The 17,012-nt window shown below is 39.6% G+C and overlaps 1 protein-coding gene across 1 annotated transcript in view; it reads right to left on the reverse strand.

Moving 5' to 3' along the window:
• PHEX (phosphate regulating endopeptidase X-linked) overlaps nucleotides 1-17,012 on the reverse strand; it is a 195,036-nt gene that overhangs the window by 15,261 nt on the left and 162,763 nt on the right. The window contains exons 16-18 of the mRNA XM_059679129.1: nucleotides 13,545-13,599; nucleotides 6,302-6,369; nucleotides 2,883-3,013 (exon numbers count right to left, since the gene is read on the reverse strand). Coding sequence (XP_059535112.1) covers nucleotides 2,883-3,013; nucleotides 6,302-6,369; nucleotides 13,545-13,599 — 254 coding nt within the window. The remainder of the gene's footprint in view (nucleotides 1-2,882; nucleotides 3,014-6,301; nucleotides 6,370-13,544; nucleotides 13,600-17,012) is intronic.

Here is a 17,012-nt window from a genome sequence, read left to right on the forward strand (position 1 = left end):
AAAGAACTCCTACCATTTGCAACAGCATGGATGGAGCTGGAGAGCATTATGCTAAGTGAAATAAGTCATTCAGAGAAAGATAAATATCACATGTTCTCATTCATTTGTGGATTATAATGAACAACATAAACCGATGAACAAAAACAGATCTAGAGACAGAGAAGCATCGATCAGATGCTCAAAACTCGGAGGGAAAGCAGGGGAGGGTGGGGGGTGAGGGGGAGAGATCAACCAAAGGACTTGTATGCATGCATATAAGCATAAGTGACGGATGTGGACAACAGGGGGTGAGGGTGAGGGCAGGATTGGGGGGATGAGGGGACATTGGGGGGGATAAGGACACATTTTTAATATCTTATTCAATAAAGGGGAAAAATAAAGTAAATAATAAATAAATAAATAAATAAATAAATAAATAAATAAATAAAACTTGTATAAAAATTCTTGTACAAATGCTTTTTGTGAACATGTTTTCTTTCTCTTGAATAAATACCTAGAAAAGGAAAAAAAAAAGACAAATAACAAGTGTTGGCAAGGCGTATAGAAGAAGGAACCCCTGTACACTTTTGGTGGGAATGTAATTAGTGAAACTACTATGGAAAATGTTATGAAAGTTCCCCCCAAAAATTAAATATAGAATTACCATATGATCCAAGATTTCCACATTCCACTTCTGGGAATGTATCCAAAGAAAATGAAAACACTAATTCAAAAAGATATATGCACCCCCATGTTCACTTCAGTAGAAACAATCTAAATGACGATTGATGATAGATGCATGGATAAATAAGATGTGAAACACACACACACACACACACACACACACACACACACACAATAGAATACTACTCAGCCATGAAAAGGAATAAAATCTTGACATTTAAGACAACATGGATGGACAATAGAGGGTATTATGCTATGTGAAATAGGCCAGAGTGAAATAAGTCATACAGAAAGATAAATACCATATGATCTCACTTATGTGTGGAATCTAAAAAAACAAAACAAAAATGAAACTGAATTCATAAAGAGAACAGAGTGGTGGTTGCAAGAGGCAGAGGGTGGGGGTAGGGGAAATGAGTGAACTTGTTTTTGTTTTGTTTTCAGTTTAAATAAACTGAATTAAAATTATTTTTTTGTTAATCCTCACCTGAGGATATTCTTCCATTGATTTTTAGAGAAAGTGGAAGGGAGGAAGAGAGACACACAGAGAGAAACATCAATGTGAGAGAGACACATCAATTGGTTGCCTCCTGCACACTCCGACTGATGTCGGGGATTGAGCCTGCAACTGGGGTACATGCCCTTGACAGGAATCGAACCTGCCACCCTTCAGTCAGCGGGCCGATGCTCTATCCATTGAACCAAACCAATCAGGGCTGAATTAAAAATTTTTAAGAGCAAAAAAAAAATAAGGCTATCGATTTTCTTAGCAGCAGCTTCGTTGACACTATTGCTAGTCTACCAGCTGAAGAAATAGTTTAGCTGAGCTCTTGATAATTGTGACTACTGATTAGGGTGGGTACATACCTTGGACATTTTTTCATGGAAATATTTGAGCAATAATCGTTGAAAAACTACATAATTTCATCTAGTCATTACTGGAGGTGGACAGAGTATTTATAAGGTTGCTGTACTTTGCTTCAGTATAAAAAAAAGCAGCGGGGCATCAGAGAAATGCAAATTAAAACTACAAGACATCGCCTCACACCTGTCAGAATGGCTACTCTCAACAAACATGTGTAGAAGAAGATATGGAGAAAAGAGAACCCTCATGCACAGTTGGTGGGAGTGCAGATGGGTGCAGCCACTATTGAAAGCAGTATGAAGTTTCCTCAAAAAATTAAAAATGGAATGGCTTTATGACCCAGATATTCCACTCTGGGAATACATCCAAAGAAGCCCAAAACACTAATTTGAAAGAATATATGCATCCCTGTGTTCTTTGCAGCAGTATTTACAATAGCTAAATTCTGGAAGCAGCCCAAGTGTCCATCCATAGATGAGCGGATAAAAGAGTTATGGTACATTTATACAATGGATTACTATGCAGCTATAAAAAAAAATAAGGAAATCTTAACATTTGCGACAGCATGGGTGGATCTGGAGAATATTATATTAAGTGAATTAAAGCAGTCAGAGAAAGACAAGTACCATATGATTTCACTTATATGTGGAATCTAATGAACAAAATGAACTAAGAAACAAAACAGAAACAGACTCATAGAGAACAGACTGACAGCTGTCAGAGGGGTGGGGTGGGGGCTGGGTGAAAAGGGTGAAGGGATTAAGCAAAGAAAAAAAAAGACTCATGAACACAGGCAACAGTATGGTGATTGTCAAAGAGAAGGTTAGGGGAGGTAGAAGAAGGTAAAGAAGGAGTTAATGGTAATGGAAGGAGACTCACCACTTGGGGTGGTAAACACACAATACAATAAACAGATGATGCATTACAGAATTGTATACCTGAAACCAGTATAATTTTATTAACCAATGTCACCTCAATAAATTATTTTTTTAAAGTTATGAGTGACTAGATATCTTGTTCAGGACCAAAAGTTAGAATTGTCCCTTGCCACCCTGTAGCAACCCAATGGCTATAAAGTAAATCCATGCTTCTTTTAGTTAACACCTAAAATCCCTTGGACTACTAGAGACTTGGAATTCAACTACTCCCCAAAACACAGCACATCTTGACACAGTCTTCCTCCCCAAATGTGAGTGAACTGGAAAAATAAAAGGGTTTGTATTCCTAAATGTCCCAGGGGAGAATGAAGCTGTTGGCCTGGGAACCACACTTTGAGCACCAATGGTCTAAAGCAAGCTAACATCCCAAGGAGAAAAAATCTACAATATGTCCCCTTCACCACAGTCATACTCACATTTAGGCCAGCTTTCTTCCAGTAATAGTTGCTATACTGGTTAACCATGCACTTTGTTTTTTCCTTAAACTTTTCTTCGGAGTCCAGAGACCACCAAGGATCCAGGTTTCCATTTTTATCATATTTTCTACCTAGCAAAAGGAAAGTTTAAATATATTTTTATTATTTATGGAAACTAATTTCTTCATCTTCCGTGTCCCTCGTTTCCACAAGTCTTGAAAAAGCAGTCCCAAGCAACAGAGACTACTCCTGGGAGCTGCTCCCGCCTTCTCTCCAGTGTCACAGGTTCATTGTAAAAGAGGAAAAAGGAGAAAGAGGTTTGAGGAAGTTCTTTCCTTTGAAGCAACAAAGAGCATTTCAATAAGATTCATCAGAAACACCATTCTTTTTTTTCAGTTCAAACTCATTTCCTTTTTATTAAAATTCAAGTTACCGTTACATGGTTTGGTACTCAATAAAGGAAAATTTGTTCAAATAAGGTAATATGTTATCATCAGTATTGCCAGGTGATTGTTTACACTCAAGTAGTAGTATCAGTAAATGCTTGGGAAGCCTATCGATGGGGTTTATACCTTGCCAAGGCCCAGTTCCTCTGGAGTGGAGATTCCCAGTTCATTGAAAGTTGGTCTAAGTTCCTGGATGACATAAGGGTAGATTTCCTTATGCGGTCCTGCTTTGTCCTTAACAACCTCTAGGATGCGAACAGCTCTAGCAAAACCATTTAACCGTCTGCGTGCCCGCAAAGCAGCATCAATGATTTGGGGTTCTGGAACCAGATCTTAGCCAACAAGCATGTTCATCCCTTTACGCAATTCCCAGGCATCAATATCTGGCTTGTTGAAGTATGTCATCCAGCGAGCATCAAATTCCTCATCTGTCTCATGTGACCCACGGGAGTAGCAGCGAACTGACTGGATACATCACCAGGACAGAGCCTCGGGTAATGATTGTGGTGGCAGGTAAGCCGGTCTCCTTTTTTTTCTGGCACACACCATTTTTAACTAATTTTAGATTCTTTGTCGTCACCTAATATGACCCAAAATCTTCTCTGGATTATGAAATTAAATGGCTTCAATCAGAAAGCCTGTGGAAGGAGTCAGAACACCAGTGAAATTCCAAATGATCCATAGGAACAGCCCTAATGAGTCATTCACACCCAGCAATCACAGCCCCTGACTCAACCCTATAGGAACGTGTTTCCTCCAAGTTGTCAGGAACTGAGAGACACAAAACCTGTTATGAATCATTCCACAGCCATCAGTGTGGATGGAAGGCCCATCTGTCCTGCTATGACAAGGAAGGTTGCTTTAAAAAGAGAACTTGGAACAAGAATGGAAATCTCCAAAACATAATGGAAAATGCTTTTCTTTTTCCTACAGGCTAACTCTTCACTTTCTCTACACCCTTCAAAAATGTTTGGGTGTATCTGAACTATCTTCTGTACTCACCCAAGATTACCATTGGTTTACTTTTTTTTTTTTAATCCTCATCCAAGGATACTTTTTCCATTGATTCTTTTATAGAGAGCAGAGGGAGGGGGAAAGAGAAAGAGAGAAACATCGATGTGAGAAAGACACATTGCTTGGTTGCCTCCCACACGTGCCCCGACTGGTGCTGGGGCATCGAGCCTGCAACCAAGGTATGTGCCTTTGATCAGAATCGAACCCATGACCCTTCAGTCCGCAGGCCAATGTTCTAACCACTGAGAAAACCCGGCTAGGGCTAGTTTAAACTTAATTATGCAGAGAATTCTTTGTTGGGCATAAAAGAAAGTTCCCAAACCAAAGATGTTAATTGCTCTATTGCTCTGGTTGGTGTGGCTCAATGGTTGATCATCGATCTATGAACCAGGAGGTCACAGTTCTATTCCTGGTCAGGGCACATACCTGGGTTGCAGGCTCCATCCCCAGTAGGGGTTGTGCAAGAGGCAGTTGATTAATGATGCTCTCTCATCATTGTTGTGTCTATCTGTCTCTCCCTCCTCCTTCTTCTCCTTCTTCTCTGAAATATATATATATATATATATATATATATATATATATATATATTTTAAAGATGTTAACTGGAATAATCTGAAGCTCTTCAATAAGGCTAGATGCCACTACCACCCTCTATGGAAGAGTATGGAGTCATTGTCCTCCAACCACTAACCAACCAATTATAAAATAGATACTAGGCATGTCCTTATATGTACAATGTACTGATTACAGAGTGAAATTATTAGATGTTGTCCTTTGAGAGACAATCCTGAAGGCATCTAGAAGATTCCGAGGAAGCACTGTAGCACTGTACTTAAATTTCCCAGGAAGAAAGACCCAGAACCAAGAGACCAATACTGGCTTTTGTTTCTTATCTAAGTCTATCCTCTCAGATAAACCAAGCATACAAAGCTAGAAAGTATTGCTCTGGGTATTCAGATGACTACAAGGCAGCTATATTTTAACAGGGAGGAAAGACCAAGGGAGCACAAAGCCTATGTGACTAAGTAAGGGCTAATGGGAATACAGGAAGAATTGTCCAGAAGGAGAAGAACCAAAAGGGTCTCTGGCCCTGGGAAGATACCCAGGAAAGGATGTTGGAGATATCACAGACATGAAAGAAAGGGGTCCCTCTATTAAATGTTGCCTTGAGCCAGCCGGGTTCTCGAGTCTACATGTAAATCTTTGTGTGGATGTAGATGTGATCATAATTTGCTGCTAATTCATAAGTTTTGGAGATTTCATATGGCTTTCCAATAGTACTCCAAACTTAAAGGAGAAAGAAGTGTTGTTTAAAAATGGTAACTCTCAAAGAGTAATCATTTCTTTAGTTTACGGCATATTCTGCTCTTTTCTTTTGCTTAAATGTCTTCAGGGAACATAGTATATTCTATATTATGCATTATTAGGAAAGCATATCCTTTTTAAAATTCTGAATATATGCCAGCATAGAGAAAAACAGAGACTGAGCATTGCATAATCCTTGAAACAGTATAAAGGAACCAGTCAGCCAAGCTCCAGATTCCTAACTCACTGAATCCTCATTTGGCAGCATGTATAATCATCCTCAGAGCAGAGCTCACACCTCCAGGGAGAGCATCAAGATGGTGAATAAAGAAATGACAAAGGGAAGAAGGTATAAAGGAATTCCTATAATTATTGTGGCAACTACAGCAATTGTGATCTAAATGCACAACTAACTTCATTGAAATGACAAAGTCACTTTTTATCATTCTATCCCATTGCAATGGGAACAATTATTTATTTATTGCAAGCTATCACTGCAAGACATGGGGGAAAGTTTACAATCAGCAATCATACTTCATTGGATAATCGTCAAGCTTTGATGATGCCACTATGCAAAAATAATAGCAACAATTAACATCCACATAGTCAACATTATCATAAAAGCAGCAGCTTATAAAATGAACCAGTACTTACCATTATTATCAAATCCATGTGTAAATTCGTGTCCAACAATTACTCCTATAGCACCATAACTCAAAGATCTACAACATAAATATATAATTTGGAGAAAATTATAAGCATGAATCTCAGAGCATAATCCTTTAATTCTTTTCAATGAAAAGCAAAGATAATTTGCTTTCTAGTACCCATGTTAATAATAATCAAAAAATTAAAAAAAATATATCCAGCCCTAACTGGTTCAGCTCAGTGGATAGAGTGTCGGCCTGCAGACTGAAAGGTCCCAGGTTCGATTCCAGTCAAGGGCATGTACCTTGGTTGTGGGCACATCCCCAGTTGGGGGTGTGCAGAAGGCAGCTGATCGATGTTTCTCTCTCATCGATGTTTCTAACTCTCTACCCCTCTCCCTTCCTCTCTGTAAAAAATCAATAAAATGTATTTTTTAAAAAATCCAAATGTGCCCTTCTCATTAAAATGGACAAAGAAAATATAAATTCTAACATTATCATTATGACCATGTATGGGGCTTATTTCTCCTACCCTATGAAATTAGGGGTGTGAAAGAAATGGTTTCTAAAGTCCCTTCCAGCCCTAATGTTTTTATTATTCTATATCAGCTCTAGCTGTAGTTTATATTTATAAACACCCAAAGCAGTAGCAGGGTTTGAAAAGATCCTGTCAGTCAACATACCATTTATTTTTTATCTGAGAACCTGTTGAAAAATCTCTACAGACTTAGAAGTTAAATTGTTTTTCAAATGTAGTCATAAAAAAGGAATAGAGCAGAGATTAAAAGGGATCAGCCTGCTGTCAAGGTAGTCACGTTTCTCTGCTTTTGTGACAGACACGCTCACAACTGAATGACAAAGACTGTGAAGCCTTAACCTGATTTGGAAAAGTCATTTTATCATTTCTCTTCACCTCTGAAGATGCATGTGGTAGATTACCTACAAGGGTGAACACTGACAATTCCACACACCCTGAATGCATGTGCCACCTCCTCCCAACAAGAGGCAACGACTTCCTTTCCCTTAAATCTGAATAGGCCTCCGGATTTGCTATGATCAAAAGAAGGCAACAGAAGGGGCCGGATGTGGCTTCTAGACCTACGCTTTGACAGGCCTTAATGCTTAAAAATTTCCTACCTCGGAAGTCAATTCCATGTAAAGAAGGTAGACTAATCAGCTGGACACAAAGAGGCCAAACAAGGCAAGCAAGAGACACCAAAAGTTGTCAGACTTCTAATGGAAGAGAGACCTAGCTAAGCCCCAGCCATTCAAGCCAGTTCAACTGGGACAGCAGACATGTGAAAGTCACCTTAGATCCCCTGGTCCCAGTTAAGTTGCCAGCCAATGAACACCACACAGAACAGAGACAAGCGTCTCGGCTGAATCTTGCCCAAACTGTGGATTCATATGCCAGCAGTGGTTGTTCAATGGAGCTTTGTTACATGGCAATATAACTGAAACAGAAGCATGTTAATGATGTATGAAGTAATCATAAGGGGGCTTCCACTCATGTGTGTCTGGGATCTTGTCTCTCACCTTTAAGTTCTATGAAGGTCAAACCTGTATCTACTTGATCACTGCTAAATTCTCTGTACCTAGTACACAGTAAGAAAGTAACAACGATTTAACTAACAGATTAACTTTACCGTTTCGTGCAAGTGACAGATTGATATGTACCTTCTTCTAGTTATTTAATGTATGGATAAGGATTATAAACAACTTAAAATCCTTGTTATGAGGATACTTCCTGAGATTTGCAATATGCTAAAAATACCAGTATTTCACAGTTACTTCCTGACATGCAACATCAAAGTAACCAGGCAAATAGACAGGACCAGTAAGTGGAAGGAACGAGAATTTTTGAAGCAACATGTTATTACAGGACATAATGATCCTTAACATGCTAATTGTTTGTCTCAACTATACCCAAGGAAGTGCTGCAAGATTTAATTTTTCCCCTTGGTGGCAATTCTTTCCTTTGTTATTTCTTTCCTGCAAGGTAATTTGCATTTGAAAAAATGCTTCCTACTGTTTTTCCATCATTGCAAACCTTCATTAAAGAAGTAAGAGTGAAATTATGCATTTCAATCATAGAGCTATCATAGCAGTGTGGGACAAACTTGTAATTTTACATAGTGCTAATTTTTGCAGCAGTAGCTATCACTGTGCAGCCTGTAACATTTCGTTTTTCCAGACCTCTCAGCCCTGACAATCATATTCGATTCTCTACAAGCCTTGGTCAGTGCTGCTGAATTTAAGAGATGAACAATGGACGTTTACCGGAACTGTTCTACAATAAATGTCCCTTCAGAGCGACTGCTCCAATAAGCTTCCTACTTGCAAAGGGTAATAGAGAATTCAGAAAATGATTGAATCATTGTAAGTTCTGATTCTCAGCCAAATAATTGCAATCCTTTGGACAAGAGACAAAGAAGTAATTTTACATGACTAAGCCTTACAATGATAATGGTTCATCATACTAAATTCACATATTCCATGTTATCAATGGACATTATTTAAATTAGCATATCGTAAAAATAAATAAATAAATAAATAAATAAATAAATAAATAAATAAATCTATGCCTTTTAACAATACAACTGGCTGGCCAGAACAAGAAGACTCCTGCAGAGAAAATCTAGCCTTCCAAAAATAAAATGGGAAAGATGAAATGTTTCTACCTACTCAGTTTCTCTTTTGTTCTTACTACCCAAGGGATTTAACAAATGCACAGGGTTTGCTGTCAACGGGGAATCAATCATACTGCTGTCTGGAGCAACCATTATCTCAAGCAGTCATCAAGTAAGGGCTACTCTATGCCTGAAATGTAAATTCATAAAAATCTCAGAGTTAGAAGTGTCTTTAAGGTCATCTAACTCTACTCCTTAGCTGAAGTAGGGCCCTCCTCTACAAAAACCAGTTCAAAAGGTCCTAAGACTTCTCCTTGGGCACTTTCAATAACCAGGAGCTCCCCCCACTTCTGAGGTGGCCCATTCTCTCATCAGTGGTTGTAAATAAAATAGATCTCGCCATAGCCGGTTTGGCTTAGTGGATAGAGCCTTGGCCTGAGGACTGAAGGGTCCCGGGTTCAATTCTGGTCAAAGGCATATGCCGGGGTTGCAGGCTTAATCCCCAGTGAGGGGCATGCAGGAGGCAGCTGATCAATGATTCTCTCTCATCATTGATGTTTCTATCTCTCTCTCCCTCTCTGAAATCAATAAAAAAATATTTATAAAGAATAAAATAAAACAGATCTCCCTATTGTTAAAATGGAATCTCTTTCCTATGTCTTATATCCATTGGGTGGAATCTCTCGCTGAACACTCTCTGACCCCCCACCCCAAATATAGTAAATCATTCTGCCACCTTAACTTTCTTTCAAAAATACAAAGTTATGAGGTTCTTCCTCAAATGCTTTCTTTTCAAGTTCTTTCAACTATTTTTCTTGTCGTGAGCCTAGACCAGTGGTCGGCAAACTGCGGCCCCTTGAGTGTGGCTCTTCCACAAAATACCACATGCGGGCACTCACGTACAATGCGATTGAAACTTCGTGGCCACACTGAAGGGGCCAAAGAGCCACACGTGGCTCACAAGCCTCAGTTTGCCGACCACTGACCTAGACCAACATTTCCCAAAACATAGGAAAAGAGGGATTTTAGGAACCTCTAGGTTAAACATATTTAAATAAGTTTCTTTCTTACCTGCCTGAGGACTGGGGGGGTCCCGGGTTCAATTCAGTCAAGGACACATACCTTGGTTGCAGGCTCTTCCCAGGCCTGGACCCTGGTTGGGGCTCATGCAGGAGACAACCAATCGATGTGTTTCTCTCACATCAATGTTTCTCTCTGTTTTTCCCTCTCTCTTCCACTCTCCCTAAAAATCAATGGAAAAATTTCCTCGGATGAGGATTAACAAAAAATAAATAAATAAGTTTCCTTCATACAGAGTTTCTTAGGAATTTTTATGCTGCTAAGTATTGTGGTTCTCCAAAACAAAGGGAAGGAGAGGATGACTTACCTCTATAACTACTTCATGGAACACACGCTTTGGAATATGTTATCTTAGGCCATTTACAATCCTGATTCTCTCCTCTGGAAACAATTCAGCCTACCAATGCCCCATCATTATACCCAACACTCAGGGGAGGGCTAAGCTGACCAGTGTGGGCAGAAAGGATAAGCACTAGCTGGTTCTGAAGGCTATCTGTCCAGAACAGATGCATGTATGGGAATACATCTCACTGGACTTTGATTCCCATGTGTCCAGCATCTATATATTTCCAATGCTGATCTTAATAGAGGAGGGATGGTTTCAGTGCAGACACAGAACTCTTTAGGAAAAAAAATGCAAATCTCTCTTCCACTGAAGTCTCAAATATGGCTCAGCAAACCAAATGTTGAACTAATCAACACTATTATTATTTCCTAAGTTCTTATTATTTTAATTTTTATATTAAAAATCATCTCACAGACCCAATAAACAATTTCATCAAATCGCTAACTTCAAAACTGAACCAGACTATTTCCAAGTCTCCAGGTATATAACCACAATAACAGAAGATCAGTTAAATTGCTAGTGATGAGCAGATTCATAGAATTCTAGAACTTTTTTAGTTTGAAGGGAGCTTAAAGAATATTTAGCCTAAACCTCTAATTTTATATAAATATATTTTTCCTAATCTTAACAATAGGGAAAATTGATTCCAAATATCTGAACACTAATGAAAACTATGCAGCTGAGGCCTAGGATGATATTAATGCATTTGGGCGATACAAACCACTTTCATTTTCATTTATGCTAACAACTCTGCTTTCCTACCATAGGCTTTACTGTTGCCTGCTCCTGTCCACTCAGCGCTCACCATTTCCAAGCATAACAATCCAACATCTTCCAACTGGCAGCACCTGAAGCTACAGATGCTCCTCCATTTACAATAGGGTTACATCCCAATAAACCCATTGTAAGTGGAAAATAACTTAAGTTGAAATGCATTCAATACACCTAACCTACGGAACATCATAGCTTAGCTTAGCCTACCTTAACTGTGCTCAGAGCAATTACAGTAGTCTACAGTTGGGCAAAATCATCTTACACAATGACTACACTGCAGAGTATCAGTTGTTCAGCTTCATGATCACTTGGCTGACTGGGAGCTGCAGCTCACTACCACCCAACATCACGAGAATCATACCACATAACACTAGCCCGGGAAGAGGTCAAAATTTCTACCAAATGTGTATTGCTTTTGCACCATTGTAAAGTAGACAAATCTTAAGTTAAAGCATCATAAGTGGGGGACAGTACATAGTGGCTTGCAGACTTTTCCCGCCACCAAAGCCCTCTTGGCCTAGGCTGGGGAATGCCAGAAGTTAATACAACTGGTGGAAGCCCTCAAGCAAGGATGGAAGGTGAATTGTAGGATAAATACTCTAGCTCCCTTGCCCTCGAGACAGGATCACATTGAAGCATATTCTACAGCTCTACAGCAAGACTGTTGTCCACAGTGATAACTGGCTTTGTAACAGACGTGTCATAGGCAGAAGAGTGGCCCCCAAAAGATGTCCACATGCTAACCCCCAGAACCTGTGAATATGCTATTACATGGCAAGGGGGAATTAACACTGTTAATCCGGTGAGCTTAAAATAGGGAGATGATCCTGGATTAAAGAGGACAGTGGGAAGAAGATGTGACTATGTATGAATGGTCAAAGAGATGCAACTTCGCAAGTTTGAAAGATGGAGGAAGAGGGCCATGAGCCAAAGAATGTGGACCACCTCTAAAAGCTAGAAAAGTCAAAAAAAAAATAAAATAGGTTCTTTCCCAGAGCTTTCAGAAAGGAATGCGGCCCTGCCCATATCTTGTGTTTAGCCCAGAGACCCAGGTTAGACTTCTAACCTATAGAACTATAAGCAAATAAATTTACATTGTTTTAAGCCACCAAGTTTGTGATAATTCATTATGGCAGCCATAGAAAACTCCTACAACACAATTTATTGGCTTCCTTCCCTCTTTGTCTCATTTCCCCACTCGCCTGCTAGTGTTTCCTGGCATCACCTCCCAAAAGAACTATGTGCACTTGAATCCTTGTCATAGGGTATGCTTTTGGGGAAGCCCAAATCAAAACATTGCCACCATATTTAATCATATTTAAATTGCCATTTATCAAAACCAAAATACAAGAGACTGGACGTCTAAAATCAAGACTAAATTTTCTGTGCACTAAAGCAAGCAAAAGCACATAATGAAAGTGGTGATATTACTGACAATGAATATTATCAGAATTCCCAATATGTATAGAAATTCTGCATTACATAAGTCTACAATCTTTTGGTATTAATGGCCTTTAAACTGATATACATAACTCCAGACACTGCCAATTTTAAAACTATGCATAGCTACTCAGATTATATTTCTAAAGACAAATCTGATTACTTGCTCAAAAATGTCAATATTTTCTATTGGCTATTTATGTCCAGGCTCTTTACCCGGCATTCAGAGCCCTCCAATTCAAACATCAACCCTCTTTTCTTGACTTCTTTTCCACTGCTTCCCTTCATATACCACTTAAAATAGTCAAACTAAACTCTTTGCTATTCTATCATCACATTTCTTTCCTTTTCTCACATTGTTTCTTCTATCTGGAATGTGGTTTGTTTGTTTGTTTGTTTGTTTGTTTGTTAATCTTCACCCAAGGATATTCTCTCCATTGCTTTTTAGAGAGAGGGGAGGGAGGGAGAGAAACATCACACATTGATTGGTCGCCTCCCACATGCACCCCAACCAGGGCCTAGAATGGAACCTGCAACCCAGGTGTGTGCCCTTGACCAGGAATCGAACCAGCAATCCTGTAATACTCAGGCTGAAGCTCCAACCAATGAGCCACACCGGCCAGGGCTGGAATGGTTTTAGACCCATCACCATCAACTCAAATTCCAACAATCCTTCAAGGTCCAAATATTTGTAGTATGAGTCAATGCACAAGTGAATAAATGCATAAAAATTAAAACTACCTGTATATTAATTGGCTTTTCTGTGCAGGCAGACATACGCCCTGGTAACAAGAATCAGAAAACAAATACCTAAAATGGTGAGAGTGGGTCCAGCCCATGCCAGGTTCCATGTCCTCTTTTTGCTGAACAACTACTGACTTTGTTTATTGTTTTTTTGTTTTTTTAAACTTCTATGTTCTGCCAAAGCAGCATGTTCTTCCTTATTTGTCAATAACTGGTTTCTTTACTCATTTACTTACCTCGGATATTCTGTTCCCCAGAAGAAAGGCTTCTGGAGCTCTCCTGCTGGAAATCCTGGGAGAAAGACAAACAAATAAAAGTATAAGGGATATAGAGATTGATTTGATGATAAGTACCTGGTTTCAGCTTTAGCCTCAACGTTTCAAAGGCCCATATGAAAGGTACTCCTCAGGGAGCTGGGAACCTCTAGGTCAGGAGGCCCAACTGTCTTGTCTCTAAGATGATATTAATTCAACTGAATTTGAAATAGGTACATTACATCAATTTCTCTTTTATCATTTTCATATGATTTCTTTTTTAAATTTATCTTTATTGGTAAAAGTATTACAGATGTCCCCTTTTTTTCCCTAGTGACCCCCCTCCACCTTTCACCCAACCCCTGCCCCTGGCCTTCACCACACTATTGTCTGTGTCCAAGGGTTATGCATACATGCATGAGTTCTTTGGTTAATCTCTCCCACCCACCCTCTGCCTTTCCTCTGAGGTTCGACAGTCTGTTTCATGCTCCTATGTCTCAGGATCTATTTTACTCATTAGTTTATTTATTTATTTTTAAAAAATCTTTATTACTAAAAGTATTACATATGTCCCCTTTTTCCCCCATTGACCGCTCCCAGCCTGCCCCCACCTTTCACCCCAGGCCTTCACCCCCCCCTATTGTCTGTGTCTGTAGGTTATACATATATGTATACAAGTTCATTGGTTGATCTCTTCCCACCTACGTACCCTCCCCTGCCTTCCCTCTGAGGTTTGAGAGTCTGTTCCATGCTTCTATGTCTTTGGATCTATTTTTGTTCATCAGTTTATTTTGTTCATTAGATTCCACATATGAGTGAGATCATGTGATACTTGTCTTTCTCTGACTGGCTTATTTTTCTTAGCATAATGCTCTCCAGGTCCCTCTATGCTGTCTCAAAGGGTAAGAGATGCTTCTGCACAGCAAAAGAAACTATCATCAGAATGAAAAGGGAGCCCATTATATGGCAGAACATATTTGGCAATGATACATCTGATAAGAGGTTAATTTCCAAAATATATAGAGAACTCATACAACTTAACAAAAGGAAGACAAACAATCCAATTTAAAAATGGGCAAAAGAACTAAATAGACACCTTCCAAGAGGACATACAGATGGCAAGAGACATAGGAAAAAATGTTCAATGTCACTAATCATCAGAGAGATGCAAATCAAAACGATAAAGTATCATCTCACTCCTGTCAGAATGACTACCATCAACAAATCAACAAACAAGTGTTGGTGAGGAGAAAAAGAAACCCTAGTACACTGCTGGTGGGAATGCAGACTGGTACAACCACTATGGAAAACAGTATGGAGTTTCCCCATTACATCAATTTCAAAGAAACCATTTTGCATACATATACTATTTGCATGTCTAGCCTGCTATGAACTAGAGTCCTTCATACTCAGAGTGTGCAGGAGGCTTCCAGCTATCCAGCAGCTTCCCCTAATACAAGAAGGACCACCTTTATGAACACTCACCCTGTGCAGTCATACAGGCCCTCCCATGCAGAAGGAACCTGAGCTTGGTTTAATGTTCTGCTGTCACTGTCTTGAAACTCTTAATAATTTATCTCTGAATGTGATTTTGTAAAGGGCGTCCAAAGGGACAAGGAAGTATGTGTGTGAGCAAAGGAGTCATGCATGATTTGGGAGCCTATGGTTCCTAGATGCCTCACTTTCATAAAGTATTCATGATACTCCCCAGAGCACAGAACTCTTGTAGACACACAATGTGTGGGAGTTCAGCAAGATGCAAAGTGAGTCTAAGGTAAGCATGTTACATCTAGGGCTGAGTAGGTGGGGGCTCTGACAGCTCAGAAGAGGCCTCTTTCCATTAGAACCAGAATGTGCTTTGATCACTAACAGGCAGTAATGGCATTCTCAGAAACAAGAATGATTAAGGTAACCTGTCATGCTCTTTCTTACTATATTAGCCAACCACATACACCAAAAATGATGACATAGAAGGAAAGGGAAAGATAAGGCGACCCACGGTTTCTTTTCCTTTCAGTCCTTTCTTACTCATCAGTAAATGAAAGGTAGAGAGAGTTGATAGAATGTGCGTGCATTAAAAAGTGAAGTAAAAACAGCTGAGTTAGTTTTGTGCAGTGTTCTGGTAAGAACAAAATACATATGCATGTACCAGCTACAAAATACAAATTGAATAATTTAGGTGATTCCACATACAAGTTAAAAGTTCTTATATTTGCATTTAAAACTGGCATTGCACAATATAAAGATGAACAGTAAAATTATGCTGAAGATTTAAAATTTTAATTTTCCTCACAACAGCACTAAATAGCAAGTTAAAAAAAAAATGACAAGTCTAGAGAACAAGAGGCCACAGAAGGCAGGAAAAAGCTTTATATTTTGGCACCTTCACGGTACTTTTTCCTGCTTTCTGAACAGGGGGAGCCCATATTTTTATTTTGCACTGGGCCCTGCAAATTATGTAGCTGGCTCCAGGTGCAGATGAGTGGGAGAAATGCTTCACTTTGCCATTGCAGCTCACTACTAAATTTAGCACCCCAAGTTGATCCCAGGAGCTGCACTTACAAGTCATCACAACAGGGAATACAAAGAATAGTAACAAAAAGAGAAAGAGAGATATGCCTCCTTCGATGTCCTTGCCTGCTCCAGAGCCACTGTTCAAAGCCCCTTGAGACTGAAAGCTCTTTTATAAGATAAAATGCTTTCTCTTCTCTCTGTCCCTCTCAACATTCTTGCTACCTCCTCTCCATGGCAGCAGACTATGAGAAATGAGGGTAGGAAATCAAGTCCTTTTTTAAAAAATATATTTTTATTGATTTCAGAGAGGAAGGGGGGAAGGAGAGAGATAGAAACATCAATGATGAGAGGGGATCATCGATCGGCTGCCTCTTGTACACCCTCCGCTGGGGATGGAGCCTGCTACCCGGGCATGGGCCCTGACCGGGAATTGAACCATAACCTCCTGGTTCATAGGTCAGTACTCAACCACTGATCCAAGCTGGCCGGGCTCAAGTTCTTAATTTAGAAATGAAATGTTAATTTTATGTAACTTGTAGGTATGTAAAGTCTTTATATCTTCTTAATAATGCCATAGTTTGAGATTTCAAGGTGCAAAACCCTAATTGCAAAACAGAGATGGTTCCAGCTAGCAGTTCTCTCTTCCTGTTGCTTTCTGACTTTGAAGGGTAACATCATATTAACCTTCATAATCTCTACATTTCCTTTCATATCTTTTACATCTTTGTATCAATAGTCCATCCTTTCTGCTGGTGATTACTTTTAGTAACTCATTCTGATTTCTATATGTACAAACCACAGTTTTTATAAGAAAACTAGGGGCCCGGTGCACGAAATTCGTGCACTGGGTGTGGGGGGGGGGGGAGTGTCCCTCAGGCCCAGTCTGCCCCCTCTCACATACTGGGAGCCCTCAGGCATTGACACCCATCACCCTCC

This window comes from Myotis daubentonii, chromosome X (genome assembly GCF_963259705.1).
Source record: "Myotis daubentonii chromosome X, mMyoDau2.1, whole genome shotgun sequence".
Classification (NCBI taxonomy): Eukaryota; Metazoa; Chordata; class Mammalia; order Chiroptera; family Vespertilionidae; genus Myotis; species Myotis daubentonii.